The following is a 22,702-nucleotide window of genomic DNA, read 5'->3' on the forward strand; positions in this document are numbered from 1 at the left end:
ATTTAAGACAAAACAGGTTTTGAATGAAATGTAATTTCCACTTCTCCACAAAATGTTGTCTTTCAAGTCTCACAACTCATCAGGTTGTTAGTCAAATTATGCTTTCATTAAATCAATCCCAGTGATTCACAGTAACAGAGCAGTCTTGTTGACCCTGAAAATCTCAGGGGAGAAAGCATCAAATACTAATGTTAGAGGTGACCAAAGGCATAAGAAACAAAGGAAAATTTTCATGAGTTTTTAGGACCTTATTTTAACCTTAATTAGGTTCCAAAGTCCACCCCTTCATCCTCATCGTGAAACCTGAATAATGAGCACGCCAGTGTCAATTAAAATAGCATGATATATGTTGGGACTCCTTGTAGCCTTAGCCACTTTACCTTGAATGCCTGTTAGGAACTCGGCAGTCAGGTCTCTTACAAATAAGTCCTCAACGCAGAACAGGCGGAGGAAGATGTGCCATCTGCAATATTTCAATGGCTGTTCTGAGACGTAGGCTGTAGCAGAACAAAACTTCCAATCCCCTTGGTTTCCTTTGGATCAAGGTTTTGTTTCTGTCTAAGCTCATGTGGGAGCTGATGTGCATCAGTTTCTCTTAGCTCAAAGATGTCATGCATTTGCTTCTTTCTTTCCAAAGACATCTCCCAAGCCCTTTGGGACCAGCAAATAATGACAGGAGCAGGATTGTGTTGTCTCAAAGCTTCTAGTCACAATCGGGCAGTTACAAAATGGTTGTCAAACACATGAGGCCGGAGTACATTTTGGCAACTGTAAAGTGCCACTCAGCTCACCCCTTATCGGGGTGGGGGCAAGAGAAGGTCCCCCAAATATAGTCTGCCACAATTCTCCAAACCGGATAGCCATGTTTAGAGGGATCACCTTCTGTGGTGGTCATTGCCATCCCTAGGGTATGGTGAATCAGGTGACCGCCCATGCCCCGCGCTTTGGGGGGGGGGGGTGTCATGTGCTGGGGTGATCTTTGAATTCATGCAGCCTTTTGGTTCCCCTTTGGTTTGAAGGTGTCAGTTTAATTAACTCGAAGGAGCGGCCCAATTGTTATTTAGAATACAATGGCCAGTATGAGCAGAGACAAATAGAGAATATAGCTCCGATACGGAGAAAAGGCAGATCATAGAATTTACAGTGCAGAAAGAGGCCATTCAATCCATCAAGTCTGCACCGGCCCTTGGAAAGAGCACTCTACTCAAGCACACGCCTCCACCCCATCCCCGTAACCCCACTTAACCTTTTTGGACACTAAGGGCAATTTGACATTGCCAATCCACACATCTTTGGACTGTGGGAGGTAACCGGATCACCTGGAGAAAACCCACGCAGACACAGGGAGAACGTGCAGACTCCGCACAGTGACCCAAGCCCGGAATCTAAGATGGGACCCTGGAGCTGTGAAACAACTGTGCAAACCACTGTGCTACCGTGCTGATAAAAAGGAGAGAAGAAATTGATAAGACCCTGAAAGATTCGCTCGAAAATTTCAAGGTTTAAAAAAATTATTTTGACTACCAATGAAAATGCCGAAATTAATGCACTCCAGTGAACATAGCACCACGGCTGAGGAAGAGGACATTGGTGCAAAACATACACAGGTTGATGAAATGGCCAATGCTTCTGACGCTATTTCCACTGGAAAAATGTATGATCTAGCAAATTGGCCAGATTTGAATTTCCACAAAAAGACGATAGACATTTTAGTGGAGTGATGGCCTGCGAAAATGATGGAAATCAAATCTTGTACACTGAGCACACCAAATGGAGAAAGGCCTTGAAAGAAATTGTCTGATGTACTGAAAGAAAGCTGAAGCAGCTGTTTGTTTTTGCTGTAAATTGTACGGCTCATAAATGGCCCGCAAATTAGTAAAGGAAGGCTGCAATGACCAGAAGCATTTCAGAGGGATTGTGATCTCATGAATTATCTTAAGGAGCATATTTAAAACACAACAAAATAAAGTGAAGTTACTCTGTAATGAAGATGATAGATGATTACGCACAGAGAAATAAATAAGAACATTGGCAATCATTGTCATATTATAGCAATTGTGCAGTACCTAGATGAGTATAACTCCACATTTCGTGGAACAAATGGAAAGCTTTATGAACATGACAATGACAACTTTTTTGGATTAATTAGGATGCAAGAGCATGTCCAACACAGGAAAAGATCCATGACCATCACCTTGAAGCTCATAATCTCGATGATGGGGTTGCAGGTGAAGATGAATGTTACTGAAAAGATGAATTTCACTCCTGATCAGAGTCACCAATAGCAGTTATGTTAACATGACTTCTGAAGAACTGAAAGTAAGAAGTATTTTATTGACTTTCTTCCGGTTCAAGCCAAAAGTGTACAAGGATGGTCAGATTCTCTCATGGCTGCACTGGATGGACTTTTAAAAAAATTATAATTTTGTGCGACGCTGGTTAGGCCAGCATTTATTGCTCATCTCTAGTTGCACTTCAGAAGGTGGTGATGAGTTATCTTCTTGAACCGTTGCAGTTCTTGAGGTGTAGGTACCCACTATGCTGTTAGGGAGGGAGTTCCAGGATGTTGCCCAGCAACAGTGAAGGAGCAGCGATATATTTCCAAGTCAGGATGGTGAGTTACGTGGAGGGGAACCTCCAGGTGGTGGGGGTTCCCAGGTAACTGCTGTTCTTGTCCTTTTAGATGGTAGCAGTCGTGGGTTTGGAAGGTGCTGCCTAAGGAACCTTGGTGAGTTCCTGCAGTGCATCTTGTAGATGGTACACATGGCTGCCACTGTTCGGTGGTGGAGAGCTTGAATGTTTGTGGAAGCGGGAGCAATCAAGCGGGGTGCTTTGTCCTGGATGGTGTTAAGCTTCATGAGTGTTACTGATGTTGCACTCATTCAGGCAAGTGGAGAATATTCCATTAAACCCCTGACTTGTGCCTTATAGATGGTGGACAGGCTTTGAGAGGTCAGGAGGTGAGTTACTCGCCGTAGGATTCCTAGCCTTTGACCTGCCCTGGTAGCCACAGTATTAATATGGCTAATCCAGTTCAGTTTCTGATCAATGATAATCGCCAGGATGTTGATTGTGGGGGATTCAGCGATGGTAACGCCATTGAATGTCAAGGAGCGATGATTCAATCCTCTCTTGTAGGAGATGGTCATTGCCTGACACTTGTGTGGCGCGAGTGTAACTTGCCACTTGCCAGTTCAAGCCTGGATATTGTCCAGTTCTTGCTGCATTTGGACATGGACTGATTCATTATCTGAGGAGTCGTGAATGGTGCAGTCATCTGCAAACATCCCCACTTCTGACCTTATGGAAGGGAGGTCATTGAAGAAGCAGCTGAAGATGTTTGGGCTTGGGACACTACCCTGAGGAACCCCCCGCAGTGATGTCCTGGAGCAGAGACGGTTGACCTCCAACCACCACAACCATCTTCCTTTGTACCTGGTATGACCTCAACCAACAGAAAGTTTCCCTCCTGAATCCCATTGACTCCAGTTTAGCCAGGGCTCCTTGATGCCATACTGATGTCAAGGACAGTCACTCTCACCTCACCTTTGGCGTTCAGTTATTTTGTCCATGTTTGAATCAAGGCTGTAATGAGGTCAGGAGCTGAGTGACCCTCTCAAACTGAGCATCTGTGAGCTGGTTATTGCTGAGTAAGTGACGCTTGATAGCACTGTTGATGACTCCTTCCATCACTTTGCTGAGGATGGACAGCAGGGCGGTAATTGGCTGGGTTGAATTTGTCCTGTTTCTTGTGTACAGGACACACTTGGGCAATTTTCCACATTGGCGGGTTGATGCCAATGTTGTAGCTGTACTGGAACTGCTTAGCTGTGGATGTGGCAAGTTCTGGACCACATGTCTTCAGTACTATTGCCAAAATATTGTCAGGGCCGATAGCCTTTGCAGTGTCCAGTGCCTTTAGCTGTTTCTTGATATCACGTGGAGTGAATCGTATTGGCTGAAGACTGACATTTGTGATGCCAGGGACCTCCGGAGGAGACTGAGATGGATCATCCACTTGGCACTTCTGGCTGTTTGTTGCGAATGCCCCAGTCTTGTCTTTTGCACATATATGCTGGGCTCCTTCATCATTGAGGATGGGGATATTTGTGGAGCCTCCTCCTCCAGTGATTTGTTTAATTGTACACCACCATTCACGGTTGGAGTGGCAGATCTGATGGGTTGTGGAATCGCTTAGCTCTGCCTATTACTTGCTGCTTATGCTGTTTGGCACACAAGTAGTTCTGTGTTGTAGCTTCACCAGGTTGACACGTCGGGCGAGATTCTCCGACCCCCCGCCGGGTCGGAGAATTGCCGGGGGCTGGCGTGAATCCCACCCCCGCCGGTTGCCGAATTCTCTGGCACCGGATATTCAGGGGGGGCGGGAATCGCGCTGCGCCGGTTGGCGGTGTCCCTCCCCCCCCCCCCCCCCCCCGCGATTCTCCGGCCCGGATGGGCCGATGTCCCGCTGCTAAAATGCCTGACCCGCCGGCGTAGATTAAACCACCTACCTTACCGGCGGGACAAGGCAGCGCGGGCAGGCTCCGGGGTCCTGGGGGGGGGGGGGGGTGGCGCGGGGCGATGGTCACGCCATGGCGAAGGCGGAAGAGACTCCCTCCACTGCGCATGTGCGGGAATGCCGTCAGCGGCCGCTAACGCTCCCGCGCATGCGCCGCCCGGCGATGTCATTTCCGCGCCAGCTGGCGGGGCACCAAAGGCCTTTTCCGCCTGCTGGCAGGGTGGAAATTCATCCGGCGCGGGCCTAGCCCCTTAAGGTTGGGGCTCGGCCCCCTAAGATGCGGAGCATTCCGCACCTTTGGGGCGGCGCGATGCCCGACTAATTTGCGCCGTTTTCGGCGCCAGTCGGCGGACATCGCGCCGATACCGGAGAATTTCGGCCCTCATTTTTCGGTATGCCTGATGTTACTCCTGGTATGCTCTCCTGCACTCTTCATTGAAGCACGGTTGGTTCGCTGGTACGATGGTAATGGTAGAGTGGGGGTATGCCAGGCCATGAGGTTGCCGATTGTGGTTGAATTAAATTCTGCTGACGGCCCACAGCGCCTCATGGTTGCCCAGTCTTGAGTTGCTAGATCTGTTCAAAGTCTATCCCATTTAGCACAATGGTAGTGCCACACAACACGGCCTCCATATTGCTGAATGTAAGGGGAAGGGATACAATGGGGCAAATATGAAGAGCCAGAAACAAGGTGTGCAGGTGTGCATCCTTCAACTCAATTGGTGAGCCTTTTTCACTCCATATGGCTGCCACAACTTAAATCTGGGGTGCGATTCTCCGGAAAGATTTCTAAGTGTGCTAGCGAGCGGGAATTGCCGCAAGCTCCCCGGCGCTCGGCCCAGTGAGGCCGGCAAAGAATTTCAACATTAATTTGTCCACTTCACAAGGCCTCACGGGCTTCTCGTCGCAATTGAAGGCTCGCCAGCTGATTCGCTGGGTCCGCACTCTCCAGCGCACCACTAACCAGGTCAAGCAGCACTTAAGCTGCACTTGCAACCCCAGCCAGCTCACAATAATGGCGCCAAGGAGATGGGTCCTAAGATTCGAGGATGCTGACCTGGGGAGGCTGCTAGACGCCGTGGAGGCCAGGAGGTATGTCCTGTTCCCCCGAGGATTTCAGAGTCAGCGACAAGGCAGCCAGTGCTGCTTGGGGTGAGATGGCGGTAGCTGTCAGCTCAGGGAGCGTGACCAAGAGGACTGGCTTCCAGTGCTGTACGAAGGTCAATGACCTAAAACGGGCAGCACGAGTGAGTGCACACCAACCCCACCACCAAGGGAGCATTCACTCCCCATGTGACCCACCAATCCTCCCTCCACACCTTCCTCCTTCAACTTACAACTCCCTCCTACCGCTGTGAACCACACGTGTGGCTAATGATGCATCACCTCAAGAAAAGCTCTCCCATAATCACCGGGAGAGGGTCCAGACAGGCAGAGGGGTGCCGGCCTTAAGAAACCTCACCTCCTTTGAGGAGCGTGCGCTGGAGGTGACTGGGGTGGCTGAGGACAGATCGGTCACCCACGCGGAGGCTGGAGGATGCCACAGAGGTGAAGAGCCACTGAGCTCCACCAGGGGGACCTATCAAATGTGAGTTGTTATTGTCTTACTGACTGAACCATCCCTCCTGCTGACAACATATCCATACTCCTTCAGGTCCTCCAGACGATGGCGCCGTCACATCCCGGGCTGCACTCTCTCCCAACTCCAAGGAGAGAGTCGTGGCACAGCTGTCATCCCCACCCTCCACCAGCCCAGATACACACAACTCGGTGGGATATGTTAGTGGACAGGCTTAGGGGCACAATCTGGTGAGCACCACACTGCTGATGATGCACATCAGGTGGAGGCAGGAACTCCCAGGCGAGACAGCAGTCGGAGGGCTGCTGGAACCCAGGACCCAGCTGGATCCCAGCCTGATGCTGAGCCTGTGGTGCAGAGGAACTGATGCAGAAGATAGGGTGCAGCTGGGGAAGATGTCATTGTCACTCCAGCAGATCTATTGCCAAATGGAGGAGACCCAGAGGCTTTAGATGCAGGAGATGTCACCGGCAATGTGTGGCACCGAGGCCAACTGTGTCAGGGTGGCGACCAAAGTGACGAACCTAGTGCATGACGTCGGCACCATTAGTGAAGGTGTCCAAGGTGTTGCGCAGTTAGTGTCAGCCATGGTTGAGGGTCTTTGCAGAATGTCCGACTCACTGGGGGATGTCGCCCAGTACCAGGCCGACCTTGATGAGGTTCTGTGGGACATGTCCTGCTCTCAGATGGCACGGCGGAGCTTGTCCCAGTCACAGGTGGGCATTGCCGAGGCGCTGCAGAGCATGTCCCAGTCACTGAGGAGCATCGCCGAGGCCATCGACACTATGGTGCAGACCATGGGGAGCCGCCAGGGCTGACAGAGCCAGACGATGCAGTGCAGCCGGGGCTCGAACCAGCTATCCCACCATTCCAAAGTGAACCCCTGGGCTCCATGGGTACCGACCGGGAGGGGGCGCTGGTTGCCAACCCAGACCAGTCCCATGGAGTGACAACAGTGCCCACCAGCTCACCCGATTTCCACCCCTCTGATGAGGCTGCATCTTGAAGTCAGCACACAGGGCAGGGCGGCATGGCTTCGGCCTCAGAGTCCCAAGGGGCAGTGAAGGTCACGGGACGAGGTAAGCTGCTGGCTGCCTCCACCTCAGGTGTGCATCCTGGGAAACACCTAGATGTAGTGGTAGAGCTGGGAGGGCCAAGCACTTTGAGGATCACTGAGGGCACCGGGGGAGGGGGTGGGGAGGGGGTTAGGGGGCCCCCCATTGGGAGAAAGGGGGATTGTAAATCACATTAAACACCTTTTTGCACAACCATGATGCCTTTATCACTTTCTTCTGCAATGCAGGCTGACCTCTGAACCCTTTACCCATCTCTCCCCCATCCCCCCCCTCTCGCGGCACTCACCCACCCTCCAACCATGGATATGTCGCCATAGCTGTGTCCCATCCCCTGGGTGTTCGGATGTTGGCTGCTGCTTGTGTGTGGTGTTGCCTCCTCCCTCCTGCAGTGTTCAGGCACAGTGTCGATGCATCAAGGTGTGATGCTTGGCAATGACTCCCACGTGCTACATGGTCTGCCCACTCACGAGAATCCATCTGGGATGTGTGAAGTGCTCACAACTACGATTGCCAATTCCGTATCATCAATAGCCTTCAGCCGCACGGCCAGTGGCCTCGGCAGTCAGTGGGGGTTATGGGGTGGTCGTTGGGGCAGATGGGCAGGGGCAAGGGTTGCCCCGGAACGTAAATGATCCTGGGATTGGCGTGGTGGTGCTGCAACCGGTTGCCCCACCCAGCGCCCTCCCCCCACCCTCTATGCTGGCCCACCTTTGTGTAATGTCCCCCAGCTGAGGGTTCCTCACCCCCTACCGGGCACTGGTATGACAATCCAAGCGTCCCCGGGCTCTTTGCCTGAGAGCAAAGATGGCTACTCACCTCCTCGCCTCCTCACAGAAGGAAGCCCTTCCGCCAGGCTCACATTTTTCAAAAGGAGTACTAATCGGCGCCGGTGTGAGTACTTGCTGGGGAGGCCGCTGAATGACAGGAAATCATTGGATATGGGGTGGCACCTGTAAATTGTACGGAAATTGGGCTTCAGTGGTAATAATTGTTTTCTTGACTCGTTACGGCGAGATCCCGATTTCGCCTATGGGCGCAATGCAGTTGCATAGCAAACTCTTTGGCGCCTGGCGCGGTTCTTGTTTTTGGTCTCTCATACTACCCACCGACCTCGTTTCGCTTCAGCAAGAGCGTAACGAGGCTGGAGAATCATGCCTCTGGTATGGAGGGATGTGGCAAAGTAGTTTAAAGCCGTGACACATTTTGAGGCTGTACGGCGGATTTACAATACATTTGCTGTTTCAACTAATAGATGGCAAATATTGAGAATGAATCCTCGCTCTCTAACTCCCAAACCATTGTTAGACACTTATAGTCGAAACTTTCCAGCTGTTCATGCTGGCAGGATCTTCTGGTCCTGCCGAAGGTGCACCCCCGATACATTGCGGCAAAGGGTGCCTTGAGCGGGGAACGGCATTGACAACGGTGGCACAAGAAGATCCTGCTGCTGGCCAATGATGGGCTGCCTCCTGGCAGGTTACATGAAAAATCTCGCCCTAGGTGGGGGTGTTGGTTAGACAGTATAAAAGCAATCTGTTACCAGACGAGTGAAGTCAAGAGTGCTACTTTAAGTTGCTGAAGAATGCAACAACCCAAAAGTTAAAAGTGAGCGAGTCCTTGGTCAACTGCAAAGTCAAAAGTTTTGACTTTGTTTGCAATGGGTGTGTGGTACAATATCATGTTCGCCGTAAAGACTTCCAATCCTGGGAAATGCAATTGATGTGGTTACAGCAATCATCAAAGGACTCATTGACTTTCTGCAGAAATACAGGAATGTTGGGTTTATCCTTAGCCAAGAGCACAACAATAGAAATAGCAGCTGAAATGGACATTAAAGGTCACATTTACTATACCTGTTCCAGTGTTGACTGTGAAAAACTATATTCTTCTATGTCAAAACTGTGTTTAGCTGTAAACAAAGGAGTACAGATTATTGTAGGGCACATGAATTCTGAGCTACAGATAGCATTAAACACTGAAAACAAATTCATTGCAGGGGTTAGAATATCCACATTAGTTCATCACTAACCACAACCATTTAATTATTTTAGCTCCGTTGGATTTGGTCTGCAGTGTTACAGATTAACAAAGAGACCAAAACCATCATCTTTTGATTACATCACTGTACACAAGAATTAGGAGTAGGCCATTCGATAAGATCATGGTTGATCTGATTTTGCCCTCAACTCCACTTTCCTATCTGCCCTGCTCCCCATAACCCTCAATTCCCTCATTAGACAAAATACATTTTCTGTTCAGATATTTTAATGTCACTGTTAAGAGTTACTCTTAGAAGTCTAAACTTACCTTTTGAAGAGAATTTCTCTTCTGTAGACAGTATTCGCTTCAGAAACAAAGAGATTTGTCTGAATCAGCATTTTAATTTGTTTTTGGGATGTAGCCGTCGCTGGCAAGGCCAGCATTTATTCATAGAATCCCTACAATGCAGAAGGAGGCCATTCAGCCCATCGAGTCGGCACCAACCCTCTGAAAGAGCAACTCTATCCAGGCCTGCTTCCCCCGCCCGTAACCCCACCCAACCTGCATATCCCTGGATATTAAGGGGAAATTTAGCATGCCCAATCTATGTAACCTACACCATCTTTGGACTGTGGAAGGAAACTGTAGCACCCAGAGGAAACCCACAGAGACCTGGAGAGAACATGTAAACTCCACACAGACAGTTACCCAAAGTTGGAATTGAACCTGGGTCCCTAGTGCTGTGAGGCAACCGTGCTAACCACTGTGTCGCACATGCCCATCCTCAATTGCCTTTGAGAATGTGGGATAAGCTCCCTACTTGAACCACTGGCTTCTTTATCAGAGTGGCTTGCTGGACCATTTCACATGACAATTAAAAGTCAACCAAATTGCTGTGGATCTGGAGTGACATGTAGGTCAGATCAGACCAGGTTGACAGGTTTCCTTCCCTAAAGGACATTAGAGAAGCACATTGATTTTAACAACAACCTGGTAGTTTCATGGTTATTATTAATGAGCCTATTATTTTATTCCAGGTTAATTAATTAATTTAATTTCCCAACTGTGGGATTTGAACTGGGCCTCCAGATTATCATCCCTATTCTAATTATTTGAAATATTATCAACAACTTGGTCAATAAAATTGTATTATTCAGATGTGAACGCAATACATTGCAAATGAAACAAAAAATTGTTGTTAAAATGACACTAAACTGAAAACTAGGAGTTTAAAACGAAAGAAATCTCACCAGAAACCACTTGGCTATTTCAGCTGATGTACAATGCTGATACTCAAAAATTTATGATTTTTTTTCCTTTTATACTGGTCATAAATTGTAGCTACAGAGTTAACATTTATAATACAATGTATCTGATCTAATGAGCACCACTTCTATAAACTATTTTACATTAAAAGTCGTATGATTCCAACATTGGGAATATACTACACCTGAAATTGCTAAGAACATAACATGTGACACAGCCATCCAAATAAAAAAAATCTAAAATGCCCTTAAAAGCCAACCAAGAAAGAACTCTATTTATATGCATTATATTTTTAGAATTTGAAAAACAAAAGAGCACATTTCAGACAAAAATTAGCAAGTCGCTTGACCTCAAAAATGAGGGAAACGGCCAACCGGAGAACAAGTTGTATGCATCATTGTAGCTGAACAGGGATTTCGAAAACACAGCCTCCGGACATCCAAATGCCATTTGCACTTGATGGCACAGGACATGATAAGTAAAATTCCTATGCATAACAGATTTGTTTTATCTAAAACATGGTTAAACAAGATCGGTCAGCTGGAAACCACAAATATTTGAAAAAAGCAGAAATGAAGATGCCCCTTATTTTGATATCCGGTGCACCAAGCCTTAACAGCGAATACCCATAAGTATCAAGAATAATAACAATACAAGGACTAAAGAATCATCACTGGTACACCTATCTCCCTGCACCCTTGAAGACAAAAAAAAATACATATCGCTACTCACTTCACCCCGAAGTGAGCTGATAACAGAAGTAAAAAGACATCTTCAACCCCTTCCAGCTGAGAGAAAAGTTAACTACCTGCATCTCTAAAGGTCAAATAGGTGGCAGAAGTAAAAATCCATGTCCTACAAATGCAAATGGATCCAGCACTTACATAGAATCTCTGAAGTGAGATACCTGCGTATTGATCATGGCTCCACCTAACCTGCACATCTTTGGACTGTGGGAGGAAACCAGAGCAGGGATAGACTTGGGAGAATGTGCAAACTCCACACAGTCAACCAAGATCGGAATCAAATCCAGAATCCTGGTGTTGTAAGGCAGCACTACTAACCACTGTGCCATCTTGCTGCCCCCACTTCTAAGATAAATGTTGCCACCCATATGTTCCCTTCTCCCTTCATGGTTATCTTTGTGCTCATTTCCATCTTAACTTTTTTTCTCTTTCCTCTTCTTCTCCTCATCATAAATCCCACTCTTCTCCCTCTTCTTTCCCATCCTGCTCACTCTTCCTCAAAGTACTTTGTAGGCTGTAAAATACTTGGGATGACCAGTAGTTGTGAAAGGCATTATACAAACGCAAATGTTCGCTTCCACATCCTCATCACCATCTTTTCTAACATATTAGAAGTACTTTTGACAACGTTGATGTTTTGAACTGCATATAGATAATACTGGGCACTTTTGTTTTTTTGAAATGCACCACACTGGCCACACAAGTCACTGTTACGCGGGGAGTCAATTTTGTTGACTTGCTTCACATTTAACCTACATGTAACAGTGCATTGTGGCAGACACTGAAGGGTATTTGAACAGGCTTTTACCTTCCTCAAGCTTGGAAAATGCCTTTGACAGAGACTTCACGTCATCCTTGGGAATTTTGTACGTCATCATTGCAACAAAACTAAAAATGCAGAAGGAAATGCAGGTGAATTCTAAACAAGTGTATATTCAATATGATAGCTAGAAATTTACAATTTCATGGATGAACATTTTCAGTGTGAATGTGAGCAGAATTGATCCAAATATAGCTTTCAGTATGGCAAGTTTGTTTAATCATATAATTATGCACAGGCATGTTCTATTTTATTGATAAATCTGCACTCCTGCCTTTCTTCCTTTTCTCCCCTATTTCACAGCTCAGCACTACCAAGCTTCCTAAATAAAGAGAGCATTGCGGAAAGGACAGACATCCCATAGGCTATCAATGGCCATAAGCACAATTCCATTACCAATTCATTATCATAAATAAATTTAGAGCTAGTGTACACCATGTAAATATAATATCATAGAATTTACAGTGCAGAAGGAGGCCATTCGGCCCATCGAGTCTGCACCGGCTCTTGGAAAGAGCACCCTACCCAAGGTCAACACCTCCACCCTATCCCCATAACCCAGTAACCCCACCCAGCACTAAGGGTTATATATGATATATATAATATATGTATACAGATATAATATAACATTGTTTATCATCTACAAGCATCATCAGGTAATATGATATCCTGCATCACATTCTATTAGTTTAATTAAAAGTTGGGAGTATCATTGGAGTATCAGGCCAAACGTATATGACATGCCAAACAATCATATATGTTTTGTACAAAGATATTTGTCTCATACGTTTCTGATTAAATAACCACATATTCAGTTATTCTGACTTGCTTAAATGCCTGAGGTAGGAAACGTTACCAACTGTGAAGCAGAAACCTATACAAACCTAACCAATATATTCTTCCTGAGTTAACAAACAGGCTACTGCCACAGAATGAAGCAAACAAAATCTCTCAGACAAGTGTATCTATGTGGCGAAAGAAGAACAAAATTGCTTATACCTTAAACCAGTTTGTGAAGTGGTTAATAAATAGTTCTAAAAATAAATCTCTGAAGCCTGCATCTTTCACTATCAATATGCCATGGTTTACTTTGTGATACACCCCTTCAGTAAATTTTACACATTACTGTGAAGGCAAACCACTGTCACATTTTACCCACAGCTGACAGGAGTAAACATCAGTAAATGTTCATAAACAATGCCACAGATGAATTAATTAATATATCTGAATAATTCCAGCTTTTTCAACAGAACATTTCAACCTTGTATGATATTTTAGATGGACTTAACTGTATTAATTTAGAGAAATACTAAGCGGCATTTGGACAGGTAATTTGGGGGTGGGGGAAGTGTACATAACTATCAATCTCTATCACTATATAAAATCATTAAAAAATACAGCAATAATTGCATTTGTCCCAAACTTAAAACCAGCAGATATTGTGTGATGAAGGGGAAGACTTAACTGTTAAATTCTGCATCTTACCTTTCCTGACGAGAAGCATGTGGAAAGATTTGCGTTATTCTATCATGAATATCAGCTACTCGTTGCACTTCTGACATCTCACCCCTCAATTTAATTTCCAGTGTATATCCGCCACCATACTTGCTCTTCAGATGCTGTATGGAGCCAATACACCTGTGAATAACAAAGATGATCCTCATTTTAGTCTAGTTTTAAGTCACATACAAGTTTTAGCACAATTAGCATTCAATTTGTTTGAGTGTTTACACTGTGAAACCACAATCTTAATTCTGACTAATTTTAATTTCAGTATAAGGAACAACTGGTTGAGTTAGTCAGTCTCAAAGGCAATAACAAGTGAGTCCCAGAAACATAATGCTGGAATAGTTTATTTTTCAATCTATTGTAGCCCTGTTAACGGACCTCCACAACATTGGCATAACGTTTATACAGTCATGTATCTATTACTTTTGGCACAAAATATTAAATTAGTCATCTGCACAGTTACATATATAATCCTGTTCATTGCTCCTGTGTTTGTAACTTAGCAATTGAAATTATAGAAACTTTATAATAAAGGAAGAATATCGTGTTGACACCAAAATTGCAATAAAAACACCATAAGCCAAATACAAGCGTTTTCACAGTTTATGGTGAGATGTTTATATATGTTAAAACAGTTAAAGGGATATCAATTCTCTTCATAAGTCCATCATTTAACTGGATCATGTCTCATCTGGGACCTAACGTCATTTATCTGCCTTCACCTCTTAATACCTTCACTTAACAAAAATCTATCAATATCTCAAGATTTAAAATTAACAACTGACTCAGAGTTAACTGCTGTTTATGGATGAGAGGGTCAAACTTCTATCACCTTTTGTGTTTCCTACCTTTATTCCTGAAATGCATTGTGGTGGTATGTATTAGGGGTAGTACGGTACCCAGTGATGCCAAGAGGCTATTGGTGGACAGACACTGGGTCCTGATTGGATCTGCCGCCTACTGGCTCCACCCAGTAAGGCGGAGTATAAGAACCCGGGTTCTCCCAGCAGCCGCATTCTGTAACCGAGCTGCTGGGGAACAAGTCTGCGTAATAAAGCCATCGATTGACTTCATCTCATCTCGCCTCGTGAGTGATTGATTGTGCTACAATTTATTACGCACACTTTAAAAGACTATGGAGCTCCGGATCGCCCCGGAGTGTCTGCGAATCAGCCCCCAAGCGGCAAACTCAGCGGCCACTTTTAAACACTGGCTAGCATGTTTTGAGGGATACCTCCGAACGGCCCCCAGCAGACCTACGGAAGACCAGAAAATGCAGGTCCTGCATTCCAGGGTGAGTCTGGAAATCTACACGCTCATAGAAGACACGGAGGATTTCCCGGTGGCGCTCACCATGCTGAGAGGGATCTACATTTGGCCTGTCAATCAGATCTACGCGCGCAATTTCCGGGGGAGAACTGGGACCACAGACTCAGCCCCCCCCCCCCCCAAACGATCCATGTGCGGTCAACGGGCGCCGCCATTTGGGTCCCGGACTCCATGCGAGGGGGATGGGCGCCGCCACCTTGTGCCCCTCTGGCCATGTGCGATTCATGAGTGCGGCCATTTTGTCCGCCCCCGACCGCGTGCGATCCGTGGACGCCGCCATCTTGGCTGACAGCCAAGGACCCCAGCATGGACGGGGCCTGAAATAACGCCCCGATGCAGCAACCACGACTGGCTCCGATGACCGTGGACCAGTCGCGGCCCCGGACGCTCCAAACGGCAACAACGACGGTGCTGGTTAACAGGTACGAAACGCCATGCCTGATCGACTCTGGGAGCACGGAAAGTTTTATCCATCTGGATACGGTAAGACACTGTTTTGTTTCAATCCACCCGAATACCCAAAAGATTTTTATGGATCCCATTCCGTAGAAATCAAAGGTTTCTGCATCGTGAACCTCACGGTGCAGGGGAGTTTAAGAATTACCGACTTTATGTCCTCCCCCACCTCTGCGCTCCCACACTCCTGGGGTTAGATTTTCAGTGTAACCTCCAAAGTTTAACGTTCCAATTCGGCGGCCCTATACCCCCACTTACTATCTGCAGCCTCGCGACCCTCAAGGTTGAACCGCCTTCTCTGTTTGCGAACCTCACCCCGGATTGTAAACCCGTCGCCACTAGGAGCAGACGGTACAGCGCCCAGGACCGAATCTTTATCCGGTCAGAAGTCCAGCAGCTGCTGAGGGAAGGCATAATCCAGGCCAGCAATAGTCCCTGGCGAGCTCAGGTGGTAGTTGTAAAGACCGGGGAGAAGCAGAGGATGGTCATAGACTATAGTCAAACCATCAATAGGTACACGCAGCTGGATGCGTACCCCCTCCCCCGCATATCCGACATGGTCAATCGAATTGCACAGTACAAGGTCTTTTCCACGGTGGACCTTAAGTCCGCCTATCACCAGCTCCCCATCCGCCCGAGCGACCGCAAGTACACTGCCTTCGAAGCAGACGGGCGGCTCTACCACTTTTTAAGGGTTCCATTTGACCTCACTAACGGAGTCTCGGTCTTCCAACGGGAGATGGACCGAATGGTTGACCAGCACGGTTTACGGGCCACGTTCCCGTACCTTGACAACGTCACCATCTGCGGCCATGACCAGCAGGACCACGACGCCAACCTCCGCAAATTCCTCCAGACCGCTAACGCCCTGAACCTCACCTACAACAGGGAAAAATGCGTGCTCAGCACCGACCGTCTAGCCATCCTTGGCTACGTAGTGCGTAATGGAGTCATAGGCCCCGACCCTGAACGCATGCACCCCCTCATGGAGTTCCCCCTCCCTCATTGTTCCAAAGCCCTGAAACGCTGCCTGGGCTTTTTCTCTTATTATGCCCAGTGGGTCCCCAACTACGCGGACAAGGCCAGCCTGCTAATTCAGTCCACTACCATCCCCCTGTCGACAGAGGCCCGCCAGACCTTCAGCCGCATCAAAGCGGATATCGCAAAGGCCACGATGCATGCAATTGATGAGTCCCTCCCCTTCCAAGTCGAGAGCGACGCATCCGACATAGCTCTGGCAGCCACTCTCAACCAAGCGGGCAGACCCGTGGCCTTTTTCTCCCGTACCCTCCACGCTTCAGAAATCCTCCACTCCTCAGTGGAAAAGGAAGCCCAAGCCATAGTAGAAGCTGTGCGGCATTGGAGGCATTACCTGGCCGGTAGGAGATTTACTCTCCTCACTGACCAACGGTCGGTAGCCTTCAAGTTCGATAATGCGCAGCGGGGCAAGATCAAGAACGACAAGATCTTGCGGTGGAGGATCAAACTCTCCACATATAACTATGAGATCTTGTATCGTCCCGGAAAGCTGAACGAGCCGTCCGATGCCCTATCCCGCGGCACATGTGCCAATGCACAAGTCCTCCACGAGGACCTCTGCCACCCAGGGGTCACTCGGTTCTACCACTTTGTGAAGACCCGCAACCTCCCCTACTCCGTCAAGGAGGTCTGAACAGCCACCAGGAACTGCCAAATCTGCGCAGAGTGCAAGCCGCACTTTTTCAGGCCAGATAGAGTGCACCTGATAAAGGCCTCCCGTCCCTTTGAGCGCCTCAGTCTGGACTTCAAAGGCCCCCTCCCCTCCACCGATCGCAACACATACTTCCTGAACGTGGTTGACGAATACTCCCGTTTTCCTTTCGCCATCCCCTGCCCTGACATGTCCGCCTCCACAGTCATTAAAGCCCTCTCTGCACCATCTTTACACTGTTCGGTTGCCCCGCCTACATCCATAGCGATAGGGGGTCCTCCTTCATGAGCGACGAACTGCGTCAATTCCTGCTCAGCAAGGGCATCGCCTTGAGCAGGATGACCAGTTACAACCCCCGGGGGAACGGTCAGGTAGAGAGGGAGAATGGAACGGTCTGGAAGACCATCCTACTGGCCCTATGGTCCAGAAGTCTCCCAGTTTCCCGCTGGCAGGAAGTCCTCCCGGATGCCCTTCACTCCATCCGGTCACTGCTGTGTACCACAACAAATCAAATGCCTCATGAGCGCCTCCTTGTCTTCCCTAGGAAGTCCTCCTCCGGAACGTCACTTCCGACCTGGCTGGCAGCCCTGGGACCCATCCTGCTCCGAAAGCATGTACGGGCGCACAAATCGGACCCGTTGGTCGAGAGGGTTCATCTTCTCCATGTGAACCCTCAATACGCCTACGTGGCATACCCCGACGGCCGACAGGACATGGTCTCCCTGCTGGACCTGGCGCCTGCCGGAGCTCCCCACACCTCCCCAACACCAGTCACCCCCTCCCTCTCACCGGCGCACCACGTGCCCGCCCAGGAGTGGTGAAACCGGAACAACATCGCGACGCATCCCAGAGACGACAGTGCCCGAGCCAGCGCCTGCACCACCACCGTGGCTGAGACGATTGGCAAGGATGACCAGGGCACCCATTCGACTCATCGAATCTGCGATACAAAGCAAGATCTGTAAATAATTCAGTGGCCCAGTAAAAGCGGCATTGTAAATAGTTAACAGTTGATATCGTTGCATAGCCACTGTGTTAATGGAATCCCAGTACCGACCTTGTAAACCCCTACCACCATGCGACCCACCACCCCGCCGGGTTCTTTTTTAACAAGGGGTGAATGTGGTGGTATGTATTGGGGTAGTACGGTACCCAGTGATGCCAAGAGGCTATTGGTGGACAGATACTGGGTCCTGATTGGATCTGCCGTCTACTGGCTCCACCCAGTAAGGCGGAGTATAAGAACCCGGGTTCTCCCAGCAGCCGCATTCTGTAACCGAGCTGCTGGGGAACAAGTCTGCGTAATAAAGCCATCGATTGACTTCATCTCATCTCGCCTCATGAGTGATTGATTGTGGTACAGGCATGAATCTATTTTTTTATGCTATGTCCGCGAGTCCTAGATTCCCCAAACAGCAGAAATAGTTTCTCTCAGTTCCTTTTAGTATTTTGAAAACTTTGATCAAATCACTCCTTAAGCTTCTAAATTACAACCCTTGTTTAATTCTTGCGTCTCAGGTATCATTCCACTGCATACTACGCTGCACTCTCTCCAAGGCTACTATATCCTTCCTCAGATGTGATGCCCAGAAATACATAGTGCTACAGATGTGGTTGCCCAGAAATACATAGTGCTGCAGATGTGGTCTAACCAGAGCTTTCTGTTGTTGCATTTTAACCCCCTGTATTCTCTTTAATTTTTTTTGTACCTGTCCATGACATTTTAATGATCTATATACATAAATCCCCAAGTCTCTTTGGAACTCCACTACTTCTAACTTTTCATCATTTAGAGACCACCTCAATCTAAGCATTTTAGGGCTGGCGTGGATGATTTTAGACTACAGTTTTGTAAACAATCTATTAATATTTTATTTTAATAATTTCATTCACTTTGCAAAGTTGACCATCACTGTGTCATTGGCAAACTTGGATATGTGGCTCTCTATCCCATAATCCAAGTCACCAATAAATTAAGTATATAGTTGAGATCCTAATACATATTCCTGTGCAAACCACTATCACATCTTGCTAATTAGAGCACCTGGCCTTTATTGCTACACTCTGTATTCTGCTGCTCGGAGAATCTCTTAATCAGGTCAATCATTTGCTATTCCATGAACTTCAAATCAAAAGTCATTTATGAGAGTCTTTATCTTATACTTTCTGGAAGTGGTGGCATAATGGCATTGTCACTGGACTAGTAATCCAGCAGGGTAATAAGCTGGGGATCTCGGTTTGAATCCCACCATAGTGGGTGATGGTGAAATTTGAAGTCTATAAGAAAAACCTGGAAATCCAAGTAAATAGCATCTATAGACATTCTCCTATCCACTACTTCAGTCACCTTTTCAAAAAATTAAAATTAAAATTTTATACTGCACTTTTAGAAACTGATTGGCACCAATACGAAGATTATTGTAAAAGCAGCATACAACTGAGCAGATGTTTTACAGTGATCACTTCGTGATTACAAAAACATTTCTTGATGAACAATCTATACTTATCTAGATGTGCGAGACCATTTCATGAAGGCAGTACCTCAACTGTCCTGACACCATTATAGCAACTCTATCACAAAGTGCTTCAGCTTCCTCCATATAGTGTGTAGTCAGGATGGCACCACGTTGTCTGTCCTTAAATGCAGCCCGAATTGCTCTCCTGAAACCAAATGACATAAGTTGATTTATTATTTGCCATATTTAAGGCCATTTACAACTTCAATGTTCACCAAAGCACATTGTCCAGCCTGAATTTTAGGAAGGAGGATTTCTGGTTCCTCTTCATTGGAATTTTTCCCTTAAGAAACCAACACACCTGCAAGCCAAAACACACTGTTGTATAGTTACATTTTATTCAGACAGCGGGCATGGCTTTTCTGTAAAATAAATCCATCAGCTTTAAATTGAACCCGTATCAGTTTAACATATATTCCGTACTCTTTACCAGGCAGCTCAAGTTCAAATCCCAGTCCCAACTATCCAATTAATATTCGAACAATCAAACATTGCCAATTTTTCATTAAATGGACAGATGTAGCATTCTCTCAAGGCAAGAAAACCGATAATAAATATTTTATTTATTTTATTACTAAAAAGCTATGCTGCTTATATTTAGTATTTTGATACTGAGTAATTAAGTCCATTTGACACCTAACTTAAAGGTACACAGTAACTCTGTAATTTGAAATCTATCTTCTTCACTCTTGGTCTTCATTTAAGCGTTTGCAGTGTTATTTAATAAATATGAAACTTGAATATTTATCAACAATCCCAATTGTGCTTTGCAAACGATTGCACTGCTACCAATGTGGATCTAAATTCATGAATCTGCTTATATATCCATGTATATTAACTGTCATGATTACAACTATATATTGAGTCAATGCGTTTTTGTTTTTTCTTTTTTTAAATTAATTTAGAGTGCCCAATTAATTTTTTCCAATTAAGGGGGAATTTAGCGTGGCCAATCCACCTACCCTGCATATCTTTGGGTTGTGGGGGGTGAAAACCATGCAAACACGGGGAGAATGTGCAAACTCTCACGGACAGTGACCCAGAGCCGGGATCAAACCTGAGACCTCAGCGCTGTGAGGCAGCACAGCTAACCACTGTGCTGCCCTTTGCTGGAATTCCAAACGTACAGTCTCACATTTCACATGATTTGCTATTTAACTGATCAATTACCTAAGATGTGTACATTCCTGAAGAATAAACACCTACCCACTTCACTTGATAAATTTGTCACATCTGTCAGCTTAGACCATCTACTTACAGTAACCTAATTGAAGTTTCAACAAATATCAGCTGCTGCATTTATATACTGTCCCTCACATAAAAAGCAATCCAAGATGCTCTAAGGGAAAAAGGAAGACACTGAACCGGGGATAGACATGTTTAATAGGATTAAAGGTGGCCCAGAAGGCTTTTGAAGTTTGAAGATTCAGAACTGATCCTCACATCTTTCCAGTTCGAATGAATTCAGCCTACTTTCATAATTTAGTCCAGGCAGCAGTAACAATTTTCACATGAAAGATCAAATAATGATATACAGACTAAACTTTATTATAACCAGTGACTACTTCTGCCCAAGTGCATTGTATTCCTATCCGAAGTTTGCCACTTACCACATAAACTGTTTGGCTTTAGGATCCATGCCTGTTGATGGTTCATCCATTAATACAATCTGAGGATTTCCCAACATGCACAGTGCAAAGCAAAGCTTCAGAACAAAAAAAAGTAAAGTTAATTTGTAGCACACTTTGCTTAATTAAATATTCAGACAATTCTAGTCATATAACTGATAAAGCAAAGTTGAATTAATGCTCCGAGGATCTCAAACAGATATAGTAACTATCTAAATAGCATTTTTTCACATACTTGTCTGAAGAATATATTACAAGGAAAGTAAAAGGTTGGAAGTGCGCTACATAGATTACTTTAGTAAAGAAGTACTTTTCCATTTTGGATATTCAGTCTCTGATGAGTGACCAAATAGCAAAGTACTACGGATACTGGAAATCGGAAAAAATTCAGAACAAGCTGGAAATACTCAGCAGGTCACTTGCAGCAAAAGGGAGGTTAACTTTTCAGTTTCATGACCTTTCATCAGGTCCTGACCTGAACCATTAACCCAACCCTCTCTGATACTGCCTGACATGCAAATGATGAATGAAGATTTTTTTATTCTCTGTCTCATCAATGTGTCCTCATTTCAATCACAAAAATAATACCCTACATTGCAACTGTTTGACTTTCCAATTTCCATAGCAAGCATTCTGGTGATATCACTCAACGAGTTTCCTAATTTAGTACCAATTCATACAGGCACCATACTTTAAAAATAGGAGATAATTCAGATACAAGTTGAGGAGCATTACCAAATAGAACATAGAGTGCAGAAGGAGGCCATTCGGCCCATCGCGTCTGCACCGACCCACTTAAGCCCTCACTTCCACCCTATCCCGGTAACCCAATAACCCCTCCTAACCTTTTTGGTCACTAAGGGCAATTTAGCATGGCCAATCCACCTAACTTAAATGGGAGGATAACTTGTAATGTAAAAGAACAGAGTGTGTGTTCACAAGATCTTTAAAGGTAGCACGACCAGATGGCAGGTGGTTCTGAAGGCATAAGGCATTATCTCCTTTATTAGATATGGTATAAAATATAAGAGTCAGGAGGTTATGCTAGAACTGTATTCAACACTAGTTTAACCACACATTCAGTATTGGAAAGATCTGTTTGGACTGGAGAGGGTGCAGAGGAGATTTACAGGTGGCACAGTGGTTAGCACTGCTGTCTGACAATGCTAGGCATTGCGCAGGTCAAGGAGACACAGCCTGAGTGAGAGAGATACAGACCGAGTGAGAATTTGGTAATTTGGTGCAGTGAGGTAACCAGGAAAGGTAAGTGGTTAATCTAATTTTGCTGTTTTTCAGTTAAAAGTGCAGTGTAGATTAGTGTCTGATTGGCTGAAGCTGCCCCCACCCTAATTGCTGAGAGGCAGTTATCTGGCAGTCACCTGAGGCCTGTTAAGGGGCACAAAGGTACACATTGTATTCTTCTCTTTGAAGTTTTAGTGTGAGTCATCCTAAAGTCTGTATAAAAGACAGACAGAAAGCGCACATTAGTAAGCATTGCGCAGGTCAAGGAGACACAGCCTGAGTGAGAGAGATACAGACCGAGTGAGAATTTGGTAATTTGGTGCAGTGAGGTAATTCGGTGAAGAGT

General features: G+C 46.2%; 1 protein-coding gene across 2 annotated transcripts in view; it reads right to left on the reverse strand.

Annotated features, from left to right (window-relative positions):
- Nucleotides 1-22,702, reverse strand: part of abca5 (ATP-binding cassette, sub-family A (ABC1), member 5) — a 186,891-nt gene that overhangs the window by 1,916 nt on the left and 162,273 nt on the right. For both annotated transcript variants that reach the window (XM_072483424.1, XM_072483422.1), the window contains exons 34-38: nt 21,097-21,191; nt 19,512-19,631; nt 13,472-13,624; nt 11,975-12,054; nt 9,028-9,083 (exon numbers count right to left, since the gene is read on the reverse strand). In XM_072483424.1, the coding sequence (XP_072339525.1) occupies nt 9,028-9,083; nt 11,975-12,054; nt 13,472-13,624; nt 19,512-19,631; nt 21,097-21,191 (504 nt within the window). The remainder of the gene's footprint in view (nt 1-9,027; nt 9,084-11,974; nt 12,055-13,471; nt 13,625-19,511; nt 19,632-21,096; nt 21,192-22,702) is intronic.

Source organism: Scyliorhinus torazame, chromosome 18 (assembly GCF_047496885.1).
Source record: "Scyliorhinus torazame isolate Kashiwa2021f chromosome 18, sScyTor2.1, whole genome shotgun sequence".
NCBI lineage: Eukaryota > Metazoa > Chordata > Chondrichthyes > Carcharhiniformes > Scyliorhinidae > Scyliorhinus > Scyliorhinus torazame.